Genomic DNA, 18,718 nt, shown 5'->3' on the forward strand with positions numbered 1-18,718 from the left:
CTAGCTCAAGGGCTGAGGATAACAAGTGGTTTAATGTTCTTTGGTTTTATTAAACTGTTGGACAGTCTTATGAGGAATTTCAGCGCTCGAGAATAAACTGTTTTGCCTCTCCAAGATGATAATTGCCCCCTTTATGCTATGGCTGGCTGATAGTGCTAGAAATTCTCCTGAAGCCTACCTGCTACAAGTAAAATGAAATTCTCTTTCATTTTTCTCAATTCCAAAGTGTGGAGAAAATGAACTTTCAGGTCGGCAACACGATACTAATGTCAGCTAAGTTCCAGTACATACAGTGAAGATGGGAAGAGTGCAGGAATCCTGGTGAAGCAAAAAGAAAAAATGTGCTGTTTGTTTTTTTGCCTGTAAGGACAGTCAGGCAGGCGGTTTGTGGGTGTGAAAGCTGACTGCCCATTTCTTGCGCTAGCCTGGCCTACAAGCAGGATGAAAAGGTAGGTACTTCATGTTTTTAACTTAAGAAATCTTGTACATATTACCAAATTTACAGCTATGCAGGCATGAGAGAACAAGCAGCACACTAAAGAAGACAGGTCACTATCAGTTCACTACTCTTTCCCTAAAGGGGAAATGCGGGCTGGCTGGGGCTGTTCCTCCTCACACAGTGCTGGACCTCACAGCAGTGGTTGCAGAGAGTTTTCTGGGGCTTTTGGCTGTCCCATGCCTGGAAGTGAGTGGTGCAACACTGGAAACACAAGTAAGTCACTTATTTTTTAATACTCTTAATACTGATGATTGGCAATTGATCCAGCTGATTACTTCTGCTAGTGGAAGAAAACAAAAAAATTCAGACTAGCAAACTACAGAAATTGTGGGCACTTGGGACCCTAAGGTGGAAGGCATTTTTAGTCAGTAAGGAAAACTGATGTGGCACACTTCCCAGAGAAGTACTAGGGCTGCAGGATACACTGTTTGAAGAAACTTGTAATTAGATGGAACAGCCTACTCTCAGATACTGAATTGTCACAAAAGTTTCTTGGATTGTCTACACACAAAACTGCTTAGCCTGATCTCTGTCTTAAACCTAGATTTTCTATTTTTATATGAAGGTTGCCCCTTTGTCAACCAGTACTCTACCCGAAAATCATGTTTGTATTCAAAACGTTAGGCTCTTTGTCCTTGAATACTCATTGAAAAAGGTAACTATATTTTGAGCATTCCGAAGAAGGTGCTAAAACATGACATTTCTCAAGGGGCTGCTCTCCACCCTCTACCTGGACACCTAAAACACAGGCAATACAATGCTTGGTAACCAGTCTGTGTGTGTCTCACAGTGAGGTTCTTGTTACTATGACAAACCTCACCTAAGTTCAAAGTGGTAACTGACTGCCAACTTTTCAGGCAAAACCTCTCCTGTAGAAGAGAGCAGTACATCTTTGTCCTCTGCATGATATAAGTTTACGTGTGGTAAGGCTGTCATGTGTTGGCATCCTGTAAAAATAAAATATGTAGAACTTAGCTTCTATACAGACTCATTTAGTCTGGCAGTTATCAGTTAATGGAGAAAATAAACTGCATATAAAATCACTTATTTTATTGAGCCAACTACATTTTCCAAAGGCAGTGTGCCCTTTTTTGGTCAATTTGTTTCAAATTGCCTACTTAATTCATACACTTTTTATAAAGCTTCTGAGAATTAAGTTATACTTGCTAACCTCAATGTGATTTAATTAAGAGTTACAATTCTTTACTTTCAATAGCCCAACTACGCTCCTGTCAAATTTCTCTAAGTTGCTGTCTTAAATGATTTATGGCCCTCTGCAATTCTGTAGCTCAAATTAAAGTGAAACGTCTACAGAACTGCAAAAGGAAAGCATTATTACTGTTTGTTTCTTCCAAAATAAATTTCACACTGAGGTCAAGTAAGGGAGTGCAGTGCATGCAGACTTAATAGTGGTAACCATCACACTAGCCAGCATTACCTGACATTGTTAACTACCTTTCCCTAAAACCACCTACATAGTTAAAAAAAAATTCAGTCTGCAGTTTAAAACAGTCTCAAGAAGTATTTAAAGAGGCTGTAAACTATATCCCCCACATTTCTTGAAAGATCTAATGTATTGGCAGTTCTCTTTCAGTTCAGCTCTGACAGGAATCCCATCTCCTAGAGGCATTTAGTTTTGCCAATCGATACAGTGAATACTGAAGAACTGCAAATGCTTCCTATTGATTCATGTAGCTTACCTGCCTATGATGATAGTACTTTACTGCAGCTGAATGATAATTACTCTCTGAAGTTGCAGGCAAGCAGAACAGAGATCAGTCTCCCCACATAAAGCTGTTTATATACGTAGTCTGACTTACCACCTCATTCACTAAAAATCCATAAATAATGCTTAAATTATATACAGTATCACAGAAGTGGGTCTTTATTCTTCCCACAAATAAATTAGTTTTTTCTATAAAACCAAATGTTAACAGAGTATAAAAAGTAATGCCCTAACAAAACTACAGTACTGTTATCATTCCACGTTGTCTTTGGACTGCTGCAGTAAAATATGTATTCCTTCAAAATACTGCTTCTTCCAACATTGTCTTGTACTGTCTTCACTGGAGACAGGAACTCCGTTGCACTCTAACTGCAGTTCTGTTTGAGGAGCCATGTCCTTGAAATTCAAGGCAACTGTTGCATAATGTTCTGAAGGAAGCAAATATGACATTTCAGTAAAGTCCTTTTTAAAGGGTTACATCTGTTGTTGCTAATTTCTGCTTTTGTCTGTGTCTGAGTAAAGCCTCTTCTCACAGCTAACAACTGCTATGGACATCAGGCTATTCTCCAAAGAATGCAGACTAAGTGAGCTTCCAGTTAGCAAGGCTGTCAGCTGTCACATTTGCTCCTTCTCCCTGTAAAGTGTAGCCTTTATTACGGGTCCTCGAAAAGACTCACCATAAGGCCAGTTTCTACACCTCCACTTCAGGACAATTCTTTGGCTTGGGACCTGTAAGAAGATAAGAAGGTTCTCCCCATTAGCATGGGGATAGTTCACATTATGACTACTCGATGGTAATTCTCCCCTGAAAAATAAGGAGAGGAACATTATCTTATGCAATAGTAGAGACATGCGTGTAAACAATACAAAGATTGGGGTTCTTTTAATAACCTGTTTTCATCAAGCTCTCAGCTTGCTACATTCCACTGTTTTGTTTTCTCTATGGGAAAAGGTCAGGCTGATTAAGTTACTAAACATAAAACATTAGTTTTCTTGCAGACCTTGAAAGGGGTGTAAGAGTCATGTTTTCACCTCTGAAATTTTTAAGCATGTCACGGAATATGCCCATGAATTTTTCTTAAGCAATCCAGCCTGCTTGAATGCATAAGTTCGGCAGTACTACATAGAAATGATTCACAGCCTGCCCTCAGTGCATGTAAGAAGGAGAGGTACTGCTTCAGCATAAGCGTATGCATTGTCAGCTGAAGACTTTAGTCTACATCAGGCTTATTGCTTTCACTAAGCCATTAAGTTAATATTTTGACTGTTTCATCTAAATAGTTCCGTATCTAACTGCAAAGGTTGATGATTGTAACTGACTTCCCTCAGCTTCCATAATGGGATGTAACCACTAAAGGCAATCTCTGGTGTAACAGTTCTGCAGCACGTATGTTTCCAGACTGAACCCTTTCCGGAGTCAACAATCAATTTTGCTAGCTTGAACTGAGAATGCAATTTTCCAAGGCTTTGCTTTTTTAAGACTTGTCCAATTGTCAGTAATACTTACTGCCCATCATCTGGATGGACATCTAAGCTTAGCAACTGTGAAAATGACTTTTCAGAGCTTTCAAAAATGCAGCTGAGCTCTAATTATCAATTTTTCCCCTTTATTTGCAAAAGCATTTGGTCAAGGAGAGTGTCACATTTGCCCTGAATACAAGAGAGATCATTTCTCTGTTTACAAGACGTGATATGGATTTGGGAGATAAACCTGAAACCTGCTTTCTCACTCCTCCTAGTAAAAAAGGATGGTGCCGAGAGTGTTTTCCCCCAGTGCAGGTCATCAGGTGTAGTCAGTGCCTGCTCTTTTGATGGGGAAGAAAAATCACACAACATAATAGCAATTTTGGGGCTTTGTAATAGCGAACTGAATATGCATTAGCAAAGCTGAAATGTCAGAAACTTACCCTACTTTTTAGCTTGGAGAATCAGCTGACACTACCCTCGCCCCGCCCCCCCCATTTTTAAAGTGCAAAGTGGGAGCTTTTTACCAGTTCTTCGTATTCCCCGCTGACGCAACCATCAAACATCTGAAGTTTGCCTCCTTTCTCTGCTTCAATCACAGCGGGATATTTAGAAAACTTCTGCACCAACTAGCAAAAAAGAATACAGCACAAGACAGCTAACTACGAATCTGTACTGACACATAATGCACCACATGAGAGAATGGAGTTTTGCTGAAGAAATTAACGAAACTGTAGTATATGTAAAACTCTTCAAGCACTAATCAGGCTTTTCATTTTATGCAGCACTCCACTGAGATTGGTGGTAGTAGCAGGGGCCAGCGAGGGCACAGAAAGAGAATGTAAATGCTGACAAACCTGTGGTGGTAAATGCAAAGACCAGTAAAGACTGTAGCCACCTGCAAGAGGCACAGACAAAGCACGTACATACATACACGTGACTGACTGTTGGTAGATTTGGAAATGAGGGAGACAGAGCAGCAGCTCTAGGAAGGTGCAGAATTGCTGCTCAGTGCCATTATTTTTTCCATGGGTAGCATTGGGATTGTAATTTCAATTTCTCCGATACCAGCCCAGGCTCTTTTGAAGGACACAAACCAAAAATTAAGTGATTTTATATTTCATACCCTGTAAGCAACAATATCATCACATCCAACCGTTAATGTAAGCTGTGGATAACAACAGTACTATTACTGAGCACTTCAGGCTCCTGAATGTCAGGTTCTTGCATAAAAAAAAGCAAAACTTTTTCTAACTAGCAGAGAGCATGACTGAGCTGCACACAAACTACATAAAGATGCAACTTCACTTTGTTTAGTTGGCTCTTCTACCTATTAAGGTAACAACTGGCAAATAAAGGTCTAAGTCACCCTAATAAGCTCTCGTTAAAAAAGTTGAAAGTGGAATGCTCCTACTGCCATCTTCCAGTGCTTGTTGATTGCTATCTTACTGCCAAGTTGTCAAGTTCTTGAGGTCAGCTACCCAGCCTTTGTTCCTTGCTCGGAACCAAACTGACAAACTGACTCAGTCCTTTTGCATTTTCATCACTGAAATGCCTCAGTAGCTTAAAAGGTGAAGCTATTCAGCAAAACTTGAAGAGCAAATTATGACAATTACAAATACTCAGTGAGGTTACAAGAAAAGGGTAGCTCATTAATCCTTCAGTTTCTGCAAGACCGCTACCAATGTGACACATTTATTACTTACATAACTATTCAGATATAACAGCATCTTCATTAAGTTATATTGCCTACTGAAAGTATCGCTTACTTCCTTAGTTGTGAAGATGCTATAAAATTTGTCTGCTGGAGAGTTGAATATTTCTCTCAAAAGTATCTTCACTGTTGGAATTTTTACACCAACTATATCCAAAGACTGTGGTGAAACAGAATCCTGCAATGCAAACAATATTCATGTGAATGAGCACAAGGTCGAACATTTAAAAGTTCTGGAGTCGGAGGATTGTTGTTACCTGTGCATTCTTAAACATACTGTGAATATACATCAATTATACCACCTCCATATTTATTTAACAGTATTATTAATCTAAATCTATTATTAATGTAATCACTAAATTAAATCTGATGCATCATTTCTGTGTTACAGGCCTTTGTCACAGCAATGAGGAGGCAGTTCCACCCCAAAGGCTCTCACTTTTGCAGGTAATCACAGGAGTATGCAACTGTTACCACAGCAAAATCTGCAGGGGCTACATGTGTGGTAATATTAAATGCATAGAACACTTTAAGCCAGCATACTTGCATGGTGTTTCCACTTAGTTTTTGCTCAGCAGCCAGCTCCTGACCAGCAGTAGCTTTTGTTGGCAGAAGCATTCCCAAGGTAAACTCTGCAATAAAGAAAAGCACTCTTCAGTATGAAACTGAGCCGTACAACCACCCTGACGTTTACACGTGTAATGACGACTGCTGCCCAAAACTGCAGAACTGGTAAAACTGTATAGAATGGGAGCACAGAATGGGACATATGACTCAATCCACTTTCCCCAGCTTACCCATACATTTTTATCAGCAACAGAGCCTAACAGCAATTTCAATTAAAAACACAGGCTTTTTCAAAGTTACCCGACCCAAAATTAGTACCATCTGCCCATTAAGGAACACACCATCTCCATGAACTTCTGAATAGTACAGCAGAGAAACAACAAGCTGAGAGCTGGGCGCCACTTTGCTAGCCAACCAGTCAGACTGTAGGTCTGACAGCAATCTCTGTGGCCACTATGTGTAACACGATGCAGCATGTGTCACTACAGGAACTGCTGGATGCTGCCACATTTGATAGCAATAAAGATTCTGGCTGGTGGGACTAATTTCATCTCAGCTGGTGACAATTAAAAACCAATACAAACCCAATGCCTTGTCAGTATATTACCAATCTATTCAAGAAAGAAGACTGCATAAAAACACACCTAATATATTGGTTTAATTTACCTGTTTTAAGTGCTTTCAGGTAATCTCTCAGAGCTGCTCTGACTTTTATGGTTCCTTCAGTTCTCATAAGCTCCTTCAGAACATCGCCTTCCCCTTTCCTTTTGCTAACGTTTATCTAGCAACAGAAAAATCACAAGATCTAAGAGACGCCTAAACATGAGCCTAGTAAAGTATTTTGGCTTTGTTTACTACATTCAGAGGACAGCTGCAACTTCAAGTACCTTTCCTAAAAATAAGTCCTCTTGGGTTTTGACTTAAGTAAATGTAGTATCGCATCTGCATGGTAGCTTAGGTTCATCAAGCATAAACAGAGTTGCCTGCTACACAGCAGAGGTTGAGGAATCTGTGGAAGCCACAGTACAAATAATGCTACACAACCAACAAGGAGATTCCCGAAGTTCTTAGGTTTTGGAGGGGTCATTTGCTCGGGTTTTTTAAGACTCTGACAAGCAGAGTTGTTCTCAAATTTGTAGTGAATATATTGTCACAAACAATAATTAGCAAAGAAAATTGTATACATTCCTAGTAGGTATATTTGAAAACAGAGAGAAGTCATCATTCCAAGCATAAAAACCGAAATCATGAAATAAACTATCCAAGTGTAATTATCCCACATAATGACAGGATAAAACAAAATATGATGCCTATACATTGATTAATGCTTTAAGAATTCTGAATCTATATAGCCATATCAGTATTTCACACCTACTTCTGTATCATTGACCTCATTTTCTTCTGACAGGTTAGGAATTTCAACAGATCCCTTATGTTTCTCCCCAGACTCTTTCACTCTACCTATATTAACATAATGAATTCTTAAATGCAGTATTAGTAACTATTTCCCCTGTAGGAAGAGTTTTATCTTGGAAATTAGTTGTATGAAAGTGTTACTTGGAGCAAGCTGCCTAGAATCTAATTTAAAGGAACTAAATAACAACCCAAGGTCTCAAACACATCACAGTACCTTCATAGTAAACAGTTCTCAGAACTGTATTTATTTTCATGTATAGATGCATTCAAGTATGTACATGCACACAGGTACATCTGTCTGTCTCAGCACAGTTTGCCAACTGTTCTGCCACCGCTCTCACCTTAAATTTTCAGCTGGCCTAACACTCTCCACTTACAACAACTTATGTCTACCAACACAGAATACGAATCTAAAAGGGGGTAAGGGGAAAAAACCCTCCTCTTCCCATAAATCCATCGGCCCTTTATTTAGAAGCCCTCTAGAATGCTAGCTATTCCTTCCTGAATGTCTAAAAAGCTCCCAACATACAAGTATGTCACGATAAAACAAATGTATGTATAATGAACTGGCATACAATTGAAATTTTTTACAAATATGAAACTTCACTTCCAGATTTTTTAGAACAATTGTTCCTACTCTTAGTAGCTTTATACGAACTGCCAGTAATCACTGTACATGTCAGAAAGTGGTGCCCAGCGACAGGACAAGGGGCAACAGGCACAAATTGAAGCATAGGAAGTTCCATCTGAACACAAGGGAGTGTGACGGAGCACTGGAACAGGCTGCCCAGAGGGGTTGTGGAGTCTCCTCTGGAGATATTCAAAACCGGCCTGGACGAGGTCCTGTGCAGCCTGCTTTGGCAGGGGGGCTGGACTAGATGATGCCCAGAGAACCCTTACGATTCTGTGATCTTTGTGGGCAAAGGCCTGCCATCACTTACTGACACAGCTCTATGAACATGGTCTGGGATATGAACCCTGTACTGTACTTCTTTGCCTCAGTCCTTACTGTAAAAAGATTGAATTTAAGGTCTGACACTTTTTTTCTTTCCACTGAAGACTCTTTCCCCTTGCCTTGAAAAAGCATTGTTAATTAAATTTATTCACTACTTAGATCATGTTAAAATCTTAGCAAGCAATAGAAGAAACATGCATTTCTGCCCCAAACCCAGTTATCTCCTAGTTGTCAAAACATACGCAGCCCAACATCAGGCTTTATCAGTCTATCAGCAAAACTCTAAAACACAACCAACCCAGTGTTAAACATGACTGCAGAAGGGGAATTGTCATGAAGGCAGATGTAATATTTCTCTGGATTCTCTCACCTTCAAAATAGCTAGCTAGATCCAGCTACTACTTAACATCCCTCTCCCTTCATTACTTTTAATTACTACCCTGAAATGACCACCACACTATAGGGGGGCACTATGCACAGATACAACCTAACCTGCCACCAGTCAAGATCGCAGTAAAGTACACAAACAAATGCTCAGACATTTCTTAGCAAAAAAAAGATCAAATGATGGTTAGTAACACAAAGTGCCATACGATGTAAAAGATCCTTTCCTAGCCAGGAGCTACATCAATGAAGCCTAGCACAATTTGCAAAGCCTGTTACTCCAGAAGCAGACAACCATGTCCGCACAGCAAAAGGCTAAAGTAGACCTCTCCTGGGCTTCTCAGTCTTCCGCGAGAACCTGTTAGCTCAGGTACAAAGCCATGTGAACTATTTAATTATACTGTTAGAACACTTCTGGGCCCCACACATGCAGCCATCTCAATTTTCCTCTTTGGTGCTTTCTTCCAGCTCCAGGATTAGTACAAGCAAAACCATGCAATGCTGTCTTTGCAGACAGTAAAGCAAATCTTATTCTCAACTACTCTCCCCAAAATGGAAGTGCAAGCGTGCAGGAAGAAGTTTTTTGGAGTAAAACACAAATTTGACTTCTATCCATCCAGCTAATTTTATTAACAACTCCTAAAATAAAGATTCCATCACAAGGTAGAATAATCCATTAAAATCCTCATTACATCTTCAAACAAACAGTAGAGAGAACAGCCATTTTGCTCAATTTTAGTGCCATTAAGTACCCTTAGTTCCTCACTTTCTTATTGCTTTGCAATCAAAGCTGCTAAGGGCAATGTTTTTCCCACACTGGACTTTTCAAAACGCCTGCAAACTTCAGGATTTATATCATCTTGTTCTTATGTATCCAGATTTTAATCACACTTAAATTACTAGTTATCCCAGAAGACTTGTAGAAGGAAATAATCACCACAATTAGCGTGTTTAGCTAACATGACATGATGGCTATCAAATCAGGAAAAAAATCATTAGCCCCAGCTGTTTCAGAGTTTCACTGTGTAGTAGCAAACTCCTTTAAGCTCTCAAAGACATTATCCACTCAGTGCAACACTGAACTGAGCAAAGTACCTATGCAAATTAAGAGTTGTCTATAGTAAAACACTGAAAAGCATCAAGACCTAGCAAAGGAATAAGAATTTAGAAAGAATCTGTATAGCAATACAAACAAAATACTGTATCTGCCTACTTCTACACCTTATACACTGAAATAAACAAAAAAAACCCCAATAAATATTTAAAACTTAGATTATTTTAGCTTATCTAAAAAGCCCCCAACAACTATTTAAACTGCACCACACAGTATGTTTGCCTTCCTCTCTGTTAACATTTAGATCACAGTTATAAGTATGTTCTTAGTTTATAACACACCTTTAACATTTAAAACATAGTTAACTATCAATGTGAACCAAAATAAGTAAGTGCCCTATTATTATTGTGGGAGCACACCTCCACTCCAAATCTGTTCAAATAGGAGCACCGGTCTCAGCATTGAAATAAACGTTAAAGTTGCAGTCCGCCAAACCAGGAAAAACAGTCACAAAGAACTGCACCGCACAGGGCATCACAAAAACAAGTGCAAAACACAGCCTGCTGGAGCAGCCCACAGCACTACCTGGAACGCTGATCCAGAGACTACAGTCTTGTTTTGGGGCAAAGGGATTAAAAGGAGAAAATTAAGTATGGACCTTGGTATTCCTATATCCTGTAGTAACAACTCAGGCCTGAGAAACAAGTACAGTGTTTTGGAGAGGACCAACCTGTCATTTGGCATTACAATAGCCATGTACAATTGCCCATGCAGGCATTTTGTATCAGCTCTTCCTGCTTCTTACTCCAGTGCAAGAGATGATCCACAATTTGCCATCAAGTTTTTAGGCATCTAGTAAAGAATTCCTTGATGCTACCAAAAGATATGGTATCAGGTCGCTCTACAAATACGGAGCTGCCACGGGACAAGCACAGCAGGCGATGAAGCTCCAGGAGCTGGGGTTGCGAGCAGATGCAACACAACGAAAATGAGTGGGCCTGTTATCCAAATAATCCATAATTATTTCTAGTTTCCTTATTCCCACTAAACATTTTTTTCCTCATGTAATTCGTTATCCTCAATGTAAACTACACTAAATTTTTGGAACCAGCTACTTTTCACGCTTTTTAGCTTCTCCTGTTTCCTGCTATCCACATGGATTAAGCACACAGCTGTAATTCGTGCACTCTGGGAAACTGCAACAATGCAAGCAGACTGTTGTAAGCGATACACATCTCAGCACAATAGAGGTATTTACTTCTTGCAAGGCAAGATGAGTAATACTGCACTGATATGCTGTTATAAAAATCTAAGAAACGCGTGTGATACAAAAAAAATGGGGGGGTGGGAGGTGGGGAAGACAAGCTAGGGTTTCAAGAGTTAAAGATAAGCATTTATAACACTTCAGGCCGATGTGTCTCCTGCAATCTCCCTACGATTTTGAGTCACTGCAGTTCACCAACATATTCCTGTTTTTCCAACCCAAACGAGACACTTTACTTTCCACAGCGATCACTCTTGATCCCGCAGAGCAAATCGGCAGAGCCAGCTTAAGCTAAGCTCGAAGGCGACCCGCATCAACGCACACCTTCCTGTGAAAGCTGGGGCGACGGGTGGAAACCGGCAGGGCCTGCAGCCTCTGCGCTCCTCTCGCCCGGGAAAAGCTAAGCACGCCCTGAGGGACTCAGTCCCTCCCCCCGCAGCAGGCCGGGTGCCTCCTCGCTGCCGGCGGCGTCCCCGACCCGAGGCGGCACCGCCAGGCCCGCGGCAAACGGCTGCGGTGAGCAGGGGCACGGCAGCGCCGGCAGCGCCTCGCCGACCGCCCCCGCAGGCAGGCGCCCCCCGCCCCGTACCTTTCCAGCCCAGGTGCAGGTTCCACTCGTAGAAGAAGATTGAGTTTCCCTTTGCGGCTGTTGCAGGACGCTTCGCCTTCCACATGCTTCAGGTCGCTGATCTCACAGCGCCCGGCCTCGCCCTCTACCACCAGCACCTCCTTCAGCTTGCTCCTCGACCAGCTCGTCGTGTCCCGCTCCGTCCTGGGCCGGGAAGCGGGGCCGTTAAGCGCCGGCCGCCACGGCGTCCAGCCGTCCTCCCTCGACGTAGGCACAGACACACAGACAGACGGGCACACGCACACATAGGCGGCCGCCCCTTCTCTTCCCCCCGCCTCAGGGGAACCCGCGCGCGCTCCCCAACAACGGCCGCAACGTGCGCCGCCCCTCACCAGTCCCAGTTGTTGACATTAGTGGCGTCCGCACGCTCCTCCACGATCCAGCGCGGGTCCCCCTCTCCCCACTTGGCCACGGCGCTACCCCGGCCCCGCCGCCGCCGCGCCCGCCGGCGACCCGGCCGGAAGGTGTCTGAAACTTCCCCTTGCCCGCTCCTCGCCGCAGGAGGAGGAAGGCGAAGGCGCGCCGCCCTGCCGCACCCCGCGCCTCGGCGGCAGGGCCGGAGGCAGCCGCCGGCCACACCCCTCCCCCCCCTTCCCTTCTCCCCCTTGCTTGCGGGCCGCTGGCCGAGTCTTCCCGTCGCTGCTGCGGGCGTAGGAACCGCCGCCTCGGCACCGCCCGTCTCCCTGCGGGGGGCTGCCGGGCTGCACGCTGCTGGGAGGAAAGGCACGCGTCACGAGGAAGAGGGAAGCCACTCGTTTTCAAAAACGCGACGGTGAGTTTCGTGCGAGAGAACAGGAAGCTGATGTCTGAGAAACACTTCATCTAAAAGAATGACAAAGCATGACGTTTGGAATCGGTTTTATTGCCTTGCCATTTTATACATAAGAAAGTAATTACACTGTAAAACAGCACTGCATCTGGGAAAGCAAGCTTGCGTTACAACCGTTCTGCAGCCCTTCGACCCTATTGCTTATTTTCTCTCTTGTCCATCTCTTACAGGACAAATGAAGGAGTAGCAGGAATTAAAATCTGGATAGCATCCCCGTACTTATTGCTCATTTAATTCTGTAGTGTTCCCATGAGTGTCATCGGGGTTATCCTAAAAGATTTTTTCATCAAGCATTCTTATTGATGAGAAAATACATCATTATTGTTGGGCTCATCATTGTCAGGCTCTGCATCCAAAAGAATTGCAAATATTGCAACTTCTGAAAATTTTACTCCTTTCAGTTCTTTTTCAGGGGCGTGCATGGTGTCATCAGGTGTTAAGGAAAGAGCTGACCCTTGATCTTTATCTGTTGGAGACCAATAGTGCAAGAAAACATAACACAGATGAGGTGGAAAGCTACAAATGGTAGAGTGTGGACAAATTATAAGCAGCAGAAATCGTATAACTTTTATATGTATTCTGTCTCTGAAGCTTACAAAGAAGGCATTGTTTTTAACCCTGCAAGTTTTAGGAGTAGCACACAAGAACTGCACACATTCTGTAAAAGATGGAAGGGAATCATCGTTTCCGCATCACAAAGTCCTTCTCCTTCTAAGTAGGGACAAACAGCCCCTCCTCAAAGCTTTTTCATTACTTCACGTAAGATTTTTATTCTTTTTTTTAGTTCCCTCACAAATTTACTTTTTTAATAAGTCTTTCAGTTATTTGGTACATAATGATAAAATATCTTTCGCTCCATTCTGTGCAATTGAAAAGCTAATTACCTGTTTTGTTGTGAATTCTGCAGTGGGCTGAGCATCTGCCTTTCTAGGTTCAGTAGCTTTTTCAGATGCTACATTTTCTTCAAGTTCACTGTTGCAATCTACCAGTAGTGTCTCAAGGTAATTGCATTTTTCATCAGCCTGAATTACATCTTTGTCAGTATCACTTCCTTTGGTATCTTCCATGTTGCTAAATGCTATTATTTCAGGTTTCCTGAAAGAGAGTTAAGAGAATTTGTAACACCTTGAGTTGCAAATAGTTAAGTGACAAAAATCTTAGCCTCCCAAAAATGGAGAGCAGCATGTACACTGATCTCAAAATTTCTGGGATTTTACCCAGGGGAACGTTAAATATCTTCTTGTATCCTGAAGGGTTTTTTTCTGCATGAAGCTTAACAATTTGCTAAAGTAGAAGATTGCCCTTGTAATTTTTGATACAAGATTAAAAGGTTAGCTTCCTTTCAAGTGTAGTGTTTTTAACTTATAATTGTAAGGGTTCTTAAATAGCGACCTATACACTAGTGAAGGATACCAGGAAAATCCTGTGTTTGCAGAATAAACTAGAACCGCATCTTTTGACATGCTATTTTTTGTAAATTTGTGGTATCAGCATTCTACTTACACATTATTCGTGTGCTCTAGTTTCTCTAAGCTTTTCAGTCTTCCTTTTTTGTCAGTCGCACATGGATTATCAATACTGTCCATAATTTAATCTCGCTTCTTAACTACTGTTGCTCATACTTTCTGAAAATGATAAATACATCAAAATAAAATAGCTAATTTGTTTTGAAGATTGGCTTTACAGTTGTTTTAAAAGCAGAACGTGAAGTATTTGCGTCGTAAGTTTAATACACAACATTTATTTTCGTATTATTCTGGGGATTTGTTTAGATTATTTCCTATTTTCCGTAACGGTAACAAGGTAAGTGCCTGCTGCCCTCTTGGAAATGTATTTGCTTTCCTCTACTGTGTGGTCCTGCTGCCACTGAAGTTAGCAGCAAAACCTCCCTTCATTTCAGCTTTCATAGGGTTAGAGGAGACTTATGTGGGTATATTACAGGTACTTGTGCCCCCCTTCAAAGTTAAAATGCTACCCATGTTTCTCTCGTTTTAGAAGTATTTGTTCCTGCTGTTGCTGTGTGACAAACACAAGGTAACCAATTTTCAGTTACGCATAGCATGTCCAACACAGTACAATGCCAAGCATTTTGATTTACAGCAAATCTTAGGCAATACTCCATGCAAATATCAGTAATTTATCAGATAAGTATTTTGCAAGTTAACATTTAAAGTAAACTGACATTTAAAGTAAACTGATTAATTGTAAGTGTAAATGACATTGTACCTTTTCTTTTTTATAGTAAAAAGTAGGTATACCAGGAAGGCTATGAGGGTGCAGGCTAGCAAAACACCAAGCACAATCGTTGCAATGAGTTCAGAAGTTGCTGACTCTGCAGGAGCCTCTTCTATGGCAGCAGTAACAGACATTGAAAATATTTTCTCCAGTTCTATCTCAATATTACTTTTCTGCACCAGAAGTTTTCTGAAGGTAGAAGAATAAAATGCTGGTGATTGATCAGATCTTCATTTTGGCTTGAAGAGTAGTGAAGAAAATAACAGAATACCACTCTGTGGTCCATGAAGACCTTTTCTGAAGATTCAGACTTGTCATGTCTTTTCATTTGGGGAAAACTGTTTTCTAGCAACCAGCCCTGTGCTTATGAACTAAAATACTACAAAGCTTGGAAAATGGAACTTGAGAGGTCAGTATCCTCTAAATCCACCTAAAGGCAGCCGCATATAGTCTTACAGATACTAACAGCACTTTCCCCAGAGAAAAAAGTGTATCCATGGAGGCTGCTTCCTGTGACCACAGGCTCCATTAGTAAAGTAATATCAGCCACAAATAATTACTAGTTTAAGAGAGGTGTTGAGTCTAGAAATCGTGTGTTTAAATAGCAGCTGCCCTTTGTAGAATGTTTATAAGGATATGCATTCATACCACTGTCATGTTATGAAACAAATGTTAAAACATCTAAAATGCAAGTTTTTAATAAACATTCTGAAATTCTGAAGTTGATGTATCTATTTTAATGATAATCTTTCTGCTTCAGTTTTCTTTAAAACCAACTTTTAAATATATTTTGCACAATTAAACAGCCTTATTCATGTTTTTCACAGACTGTGGAAATTACCTTTCAATACATAACAAAAGCTTTCTGAATTCTAACAATTCCATTTAAGCCTTGAGATAAGTCTCAGACAAACTGTTATTTGATTTAAACCTGTCCAGTCCAAGTCGTTAATAATTTTAAAGGAGAAAAAAACCTAGCTGCATAGCTCCAACATCCAGAAGACAGACTGTGCCATACCAACCTTTTTACATCTTCTGCAGATACTTCCTAGTTTGCCTCATCAAAAGCAATAATTTTTACATAGGTTACATCAGTGCTGCTTCTTGTTTTTCTCTCAGACTCATTAGAATAAACATCGACGATGTATATGTTCCATGCAAGTTTATCTTCCAGGACCCTGCCATCATATTAAGAAAACATTTTAAGTTAATTGGGCAATGACAAATTCTTTTACTCTGGAAATTAGATGATGGAAAAGTAGTATTTAATACAGCACTTTGCAGATATTTATTATTTTAATCTGAGCATGTGAAAATGTAGGATTATCATCAGCAAAGGAATGAAGCTATTTGCCCAATGTTGTTGAGTGATTGAGTAGCAGAGGAAAAAAAGAAAATCCAGTCCTTGTCTCTTACTTTTCATTAGTAGATGCTATATAGCTTTTGTACATAGCCTGAAAATTCTTAGATAGGTGCCATTAGCATAACTGAATAATTAATTAGGGAAATGAAGGGTTAACAAACCCTTATGCCTAGATTTCATAACCAATATTGCATAATATATCATATATTTAGTCGTGTGTCCTGGGTTTGGCCAGGACAGGGTTAATTTTCACCGGACTCCAGGAAGGGGCACAGCCGGGGGGTGGGGGCTGACCCCACCTGGCCAAACAGAGCCGGGTATTCCATACCATGTGCCGTCATGCTGGGTTCCGGTGACGGGGAGCTGGGGGGCGGGAACCCACTCACGGCTCAGGAGGGCAGAGCGGCGGTTCGGTCTGGGAGAGAGCGGCTGTGTTCTGCGGGCTCTGTTCTGCTGGTTTGTTTTGTGTATTCCCCTTTTCTGTATCGTTGTTGTTACTGTTCCCTCTGTTTGCTGTTCTGTTAAACTGCCCTTATCCCCACCCACTGGTTTCTGCCTGTTTCTTTCCATTCTCCTCCGCACCCCGGCGGGGGGAGGGGCGGCCGCATGGTGCTTTTGTTGCCGGCTGCAACAAAACCGTAACATCATGCTTTTCAAAGCAACACATACAGCTTATTTCATGCTTGACATTATTTCTCAGAAATACAGGCAGTGATACCGATAGAGCATTATAAACAGTAAAGGTAGGGGTGAGGAAAATTCAGTCTCACAATCCTCATTGTTTTATCCTCCTTTTTCACAGAGAGATTTTCACTCTGGATCAGACCACTGGTCCAGTTAATCCATCATTCTGATAGCAGTCAGTACCAGCTGCTGCGAAGAAAGCGGCAGAGCAGCTCTAGGGTTTCGGTTTAATTTTTGCCAACAAGAAACTGGTGCTGTAATAGTGTCAATGTCACAAACTCATTTTTTCCATCCTTCAGCGTGATTTCTCCTCAAAAGCACAGGACTCAATATTTTGAATGTAAATATGTGTTTATGTATAATCAAACAAAAGATCTTAAGTCTTCATTAACGTGCCAAAAAGGCCAGAATGTGTTTTTCGTTGTAGAGTGGCCATCCACACATCACTAGTTCGTCCCCTAGCAACACAGGACTGAGACCTACTTGAGAAGCTCTGCTGCTGTGCTACAAGCAGGATTTTTCAGTTGTAGCAAAGGTGGATTTAGTTTGTGGCTTCTATCCTGTCTCCCTCCACATTTGTATCTTGGGCCTACAATCCATGAAAAACTTTATCCTAGGCTGTTCAAAAAAAGCCACAGAAACTTTGAGATGGGAAGAGACCTCTCAAAATCATCCAATCCAATGACCTCTTCGACATCTGTCAGCTCAGGCCAAAGGCTGAAAACTGGTGGCTTCCTGTGAATTCCCTCAAATTATTCTGAACTACATTAGGTTGAAGGCCTAGCTTTTCATGGGCACTGGCTGTATTTCCTCCCCTGTATGCTCAGATGCCTATCTCAAAGGGACTGTAAATTTGTTATTAGATATTATATCAGAACAAGCTTTACAGTTTCACAAATACCTTTTTAAGTTGGCAATGTTTCTTTCAACAACATTTATCTTCTGATTAAGTACCACCACCACAATGTTGTTACTGGAACTGGAATCAACAGTTACCTAATAAATAAATTAACCACATGTAAGGTTTTTCTAAAGCATTTATACCTCTTATATATTGACTTTACAAAACAAACAAACAAAAAACCTTTGATATAAAATAATTGTCCTCTAAAAGTCAGTCTTCATGCCAACATATTTTTATACATCAATGGAAATGACAACCTCATAATTCTAGCCTGAAAGTATGTAGTAAATACTGGTGTATCTGACCATCTCACTGTATGGTAGTAAGTTAATCTTTTTTGTCATTACCAAACCTAGCCCTTCTTGTATACAGAGTTTTGACAGGGAAGCAAATCAGGACCATAAATAGAGGTCTTCCTTACCTTGACTGTTGTCCAGGCTGTGAGTCTTCTTGTGCCTTGGTCTGCAGCTTGGACTTCCAGATAAAATGTTCCAGCCTTTCCTGCTACAGAAACTGTAAAAATCTGCCCTGTATTTTCATCGATGTCAAATTAATTCATTTGGTTATTCACTAAGCTGTACAGCAGAAGTCCATTGTCCCCTGAATCTGGATCTGTGGCCTGGGTTTAAAAAAGTTGATTTGTGAAAATCAGCTTGTGGCTTTTGGGCTGCACATTGCTCTTCAATCGTAAAACTCTGGAGTTTCTATTTGTAAGACTGGAGTATTTTAGGATAGTGGTGTCGTATTCTTCTTTTTGTAATAACAAAGTGGGGTGCACACTATCAGAATCAGACCAAGGGTATGAAACAGGAAATATATTTCCTGTTAAGTATGGAGGATTCTACAGCTGCAAGCATAAAAGGAGCAGGCTAGAACGGAGGGATAACACCAGACTTAAAAAAAGATGAGAACTGCTCCATTTTGTAATTCATTTCCCATTTGGGTCTGATAGATAACAAAGCGGTTAACGGTGCCAAAGAGGGAACAGTGGTCTGTGTAGTATGTAATCCATAACAGCAGCATGAGTCAGAA

At 41.1% G+C, this 18,718-nt stretch overlaps 1 protein-coding gene across 1 annotated transcript; it reads right to left on the reverse strand.

Moving 5' to 3' along the window:
• Nucleotides 1-1,353: 1,353 nt before the first annotated feature.
• On the reverse strand, nt 1,354-12,922 carry AHSA2 (Putative activator of 90 kDa heat shock protein ATPase homolog 2). The gene is given in 12 exon segments (XM_075444567.1): nt 1,354-2,653; nt 2,903-2,954; nt 4,217-4,318; nt 5,459-5,581; nt 5,947-6,035; nt 6,637-6,751; nt 7,346-7,431; nt 11,633-11,672; nt 11,674-11,815; nt 12,004-12,379; nt 12,612-12,663; nt 12,815-12,922. Coding segments are annotated over 12 exon segments (1,461 nt in total). The 3' UTR covers nt 1,354-2,477.
• Nucleotides 12,923-18,718: the final 5,796 nt, after the last annotated feature.

Source organism: Opisthocomus hoazin, chromosome 2 (assembly GCF_030867145.1).
Source record: "Opisthocomus hoazin isolate bOpiHoa1 chromosome 2, bOpiHoa1.hap1, whole genome shotgun sequence".
Lineage (NCBI taxonomy): Eukaryota > Metazoa > Chordata > Aves > Opisthocomiformes > Opisthocomidae > Opisthocomus > Opisthocomus hoazin.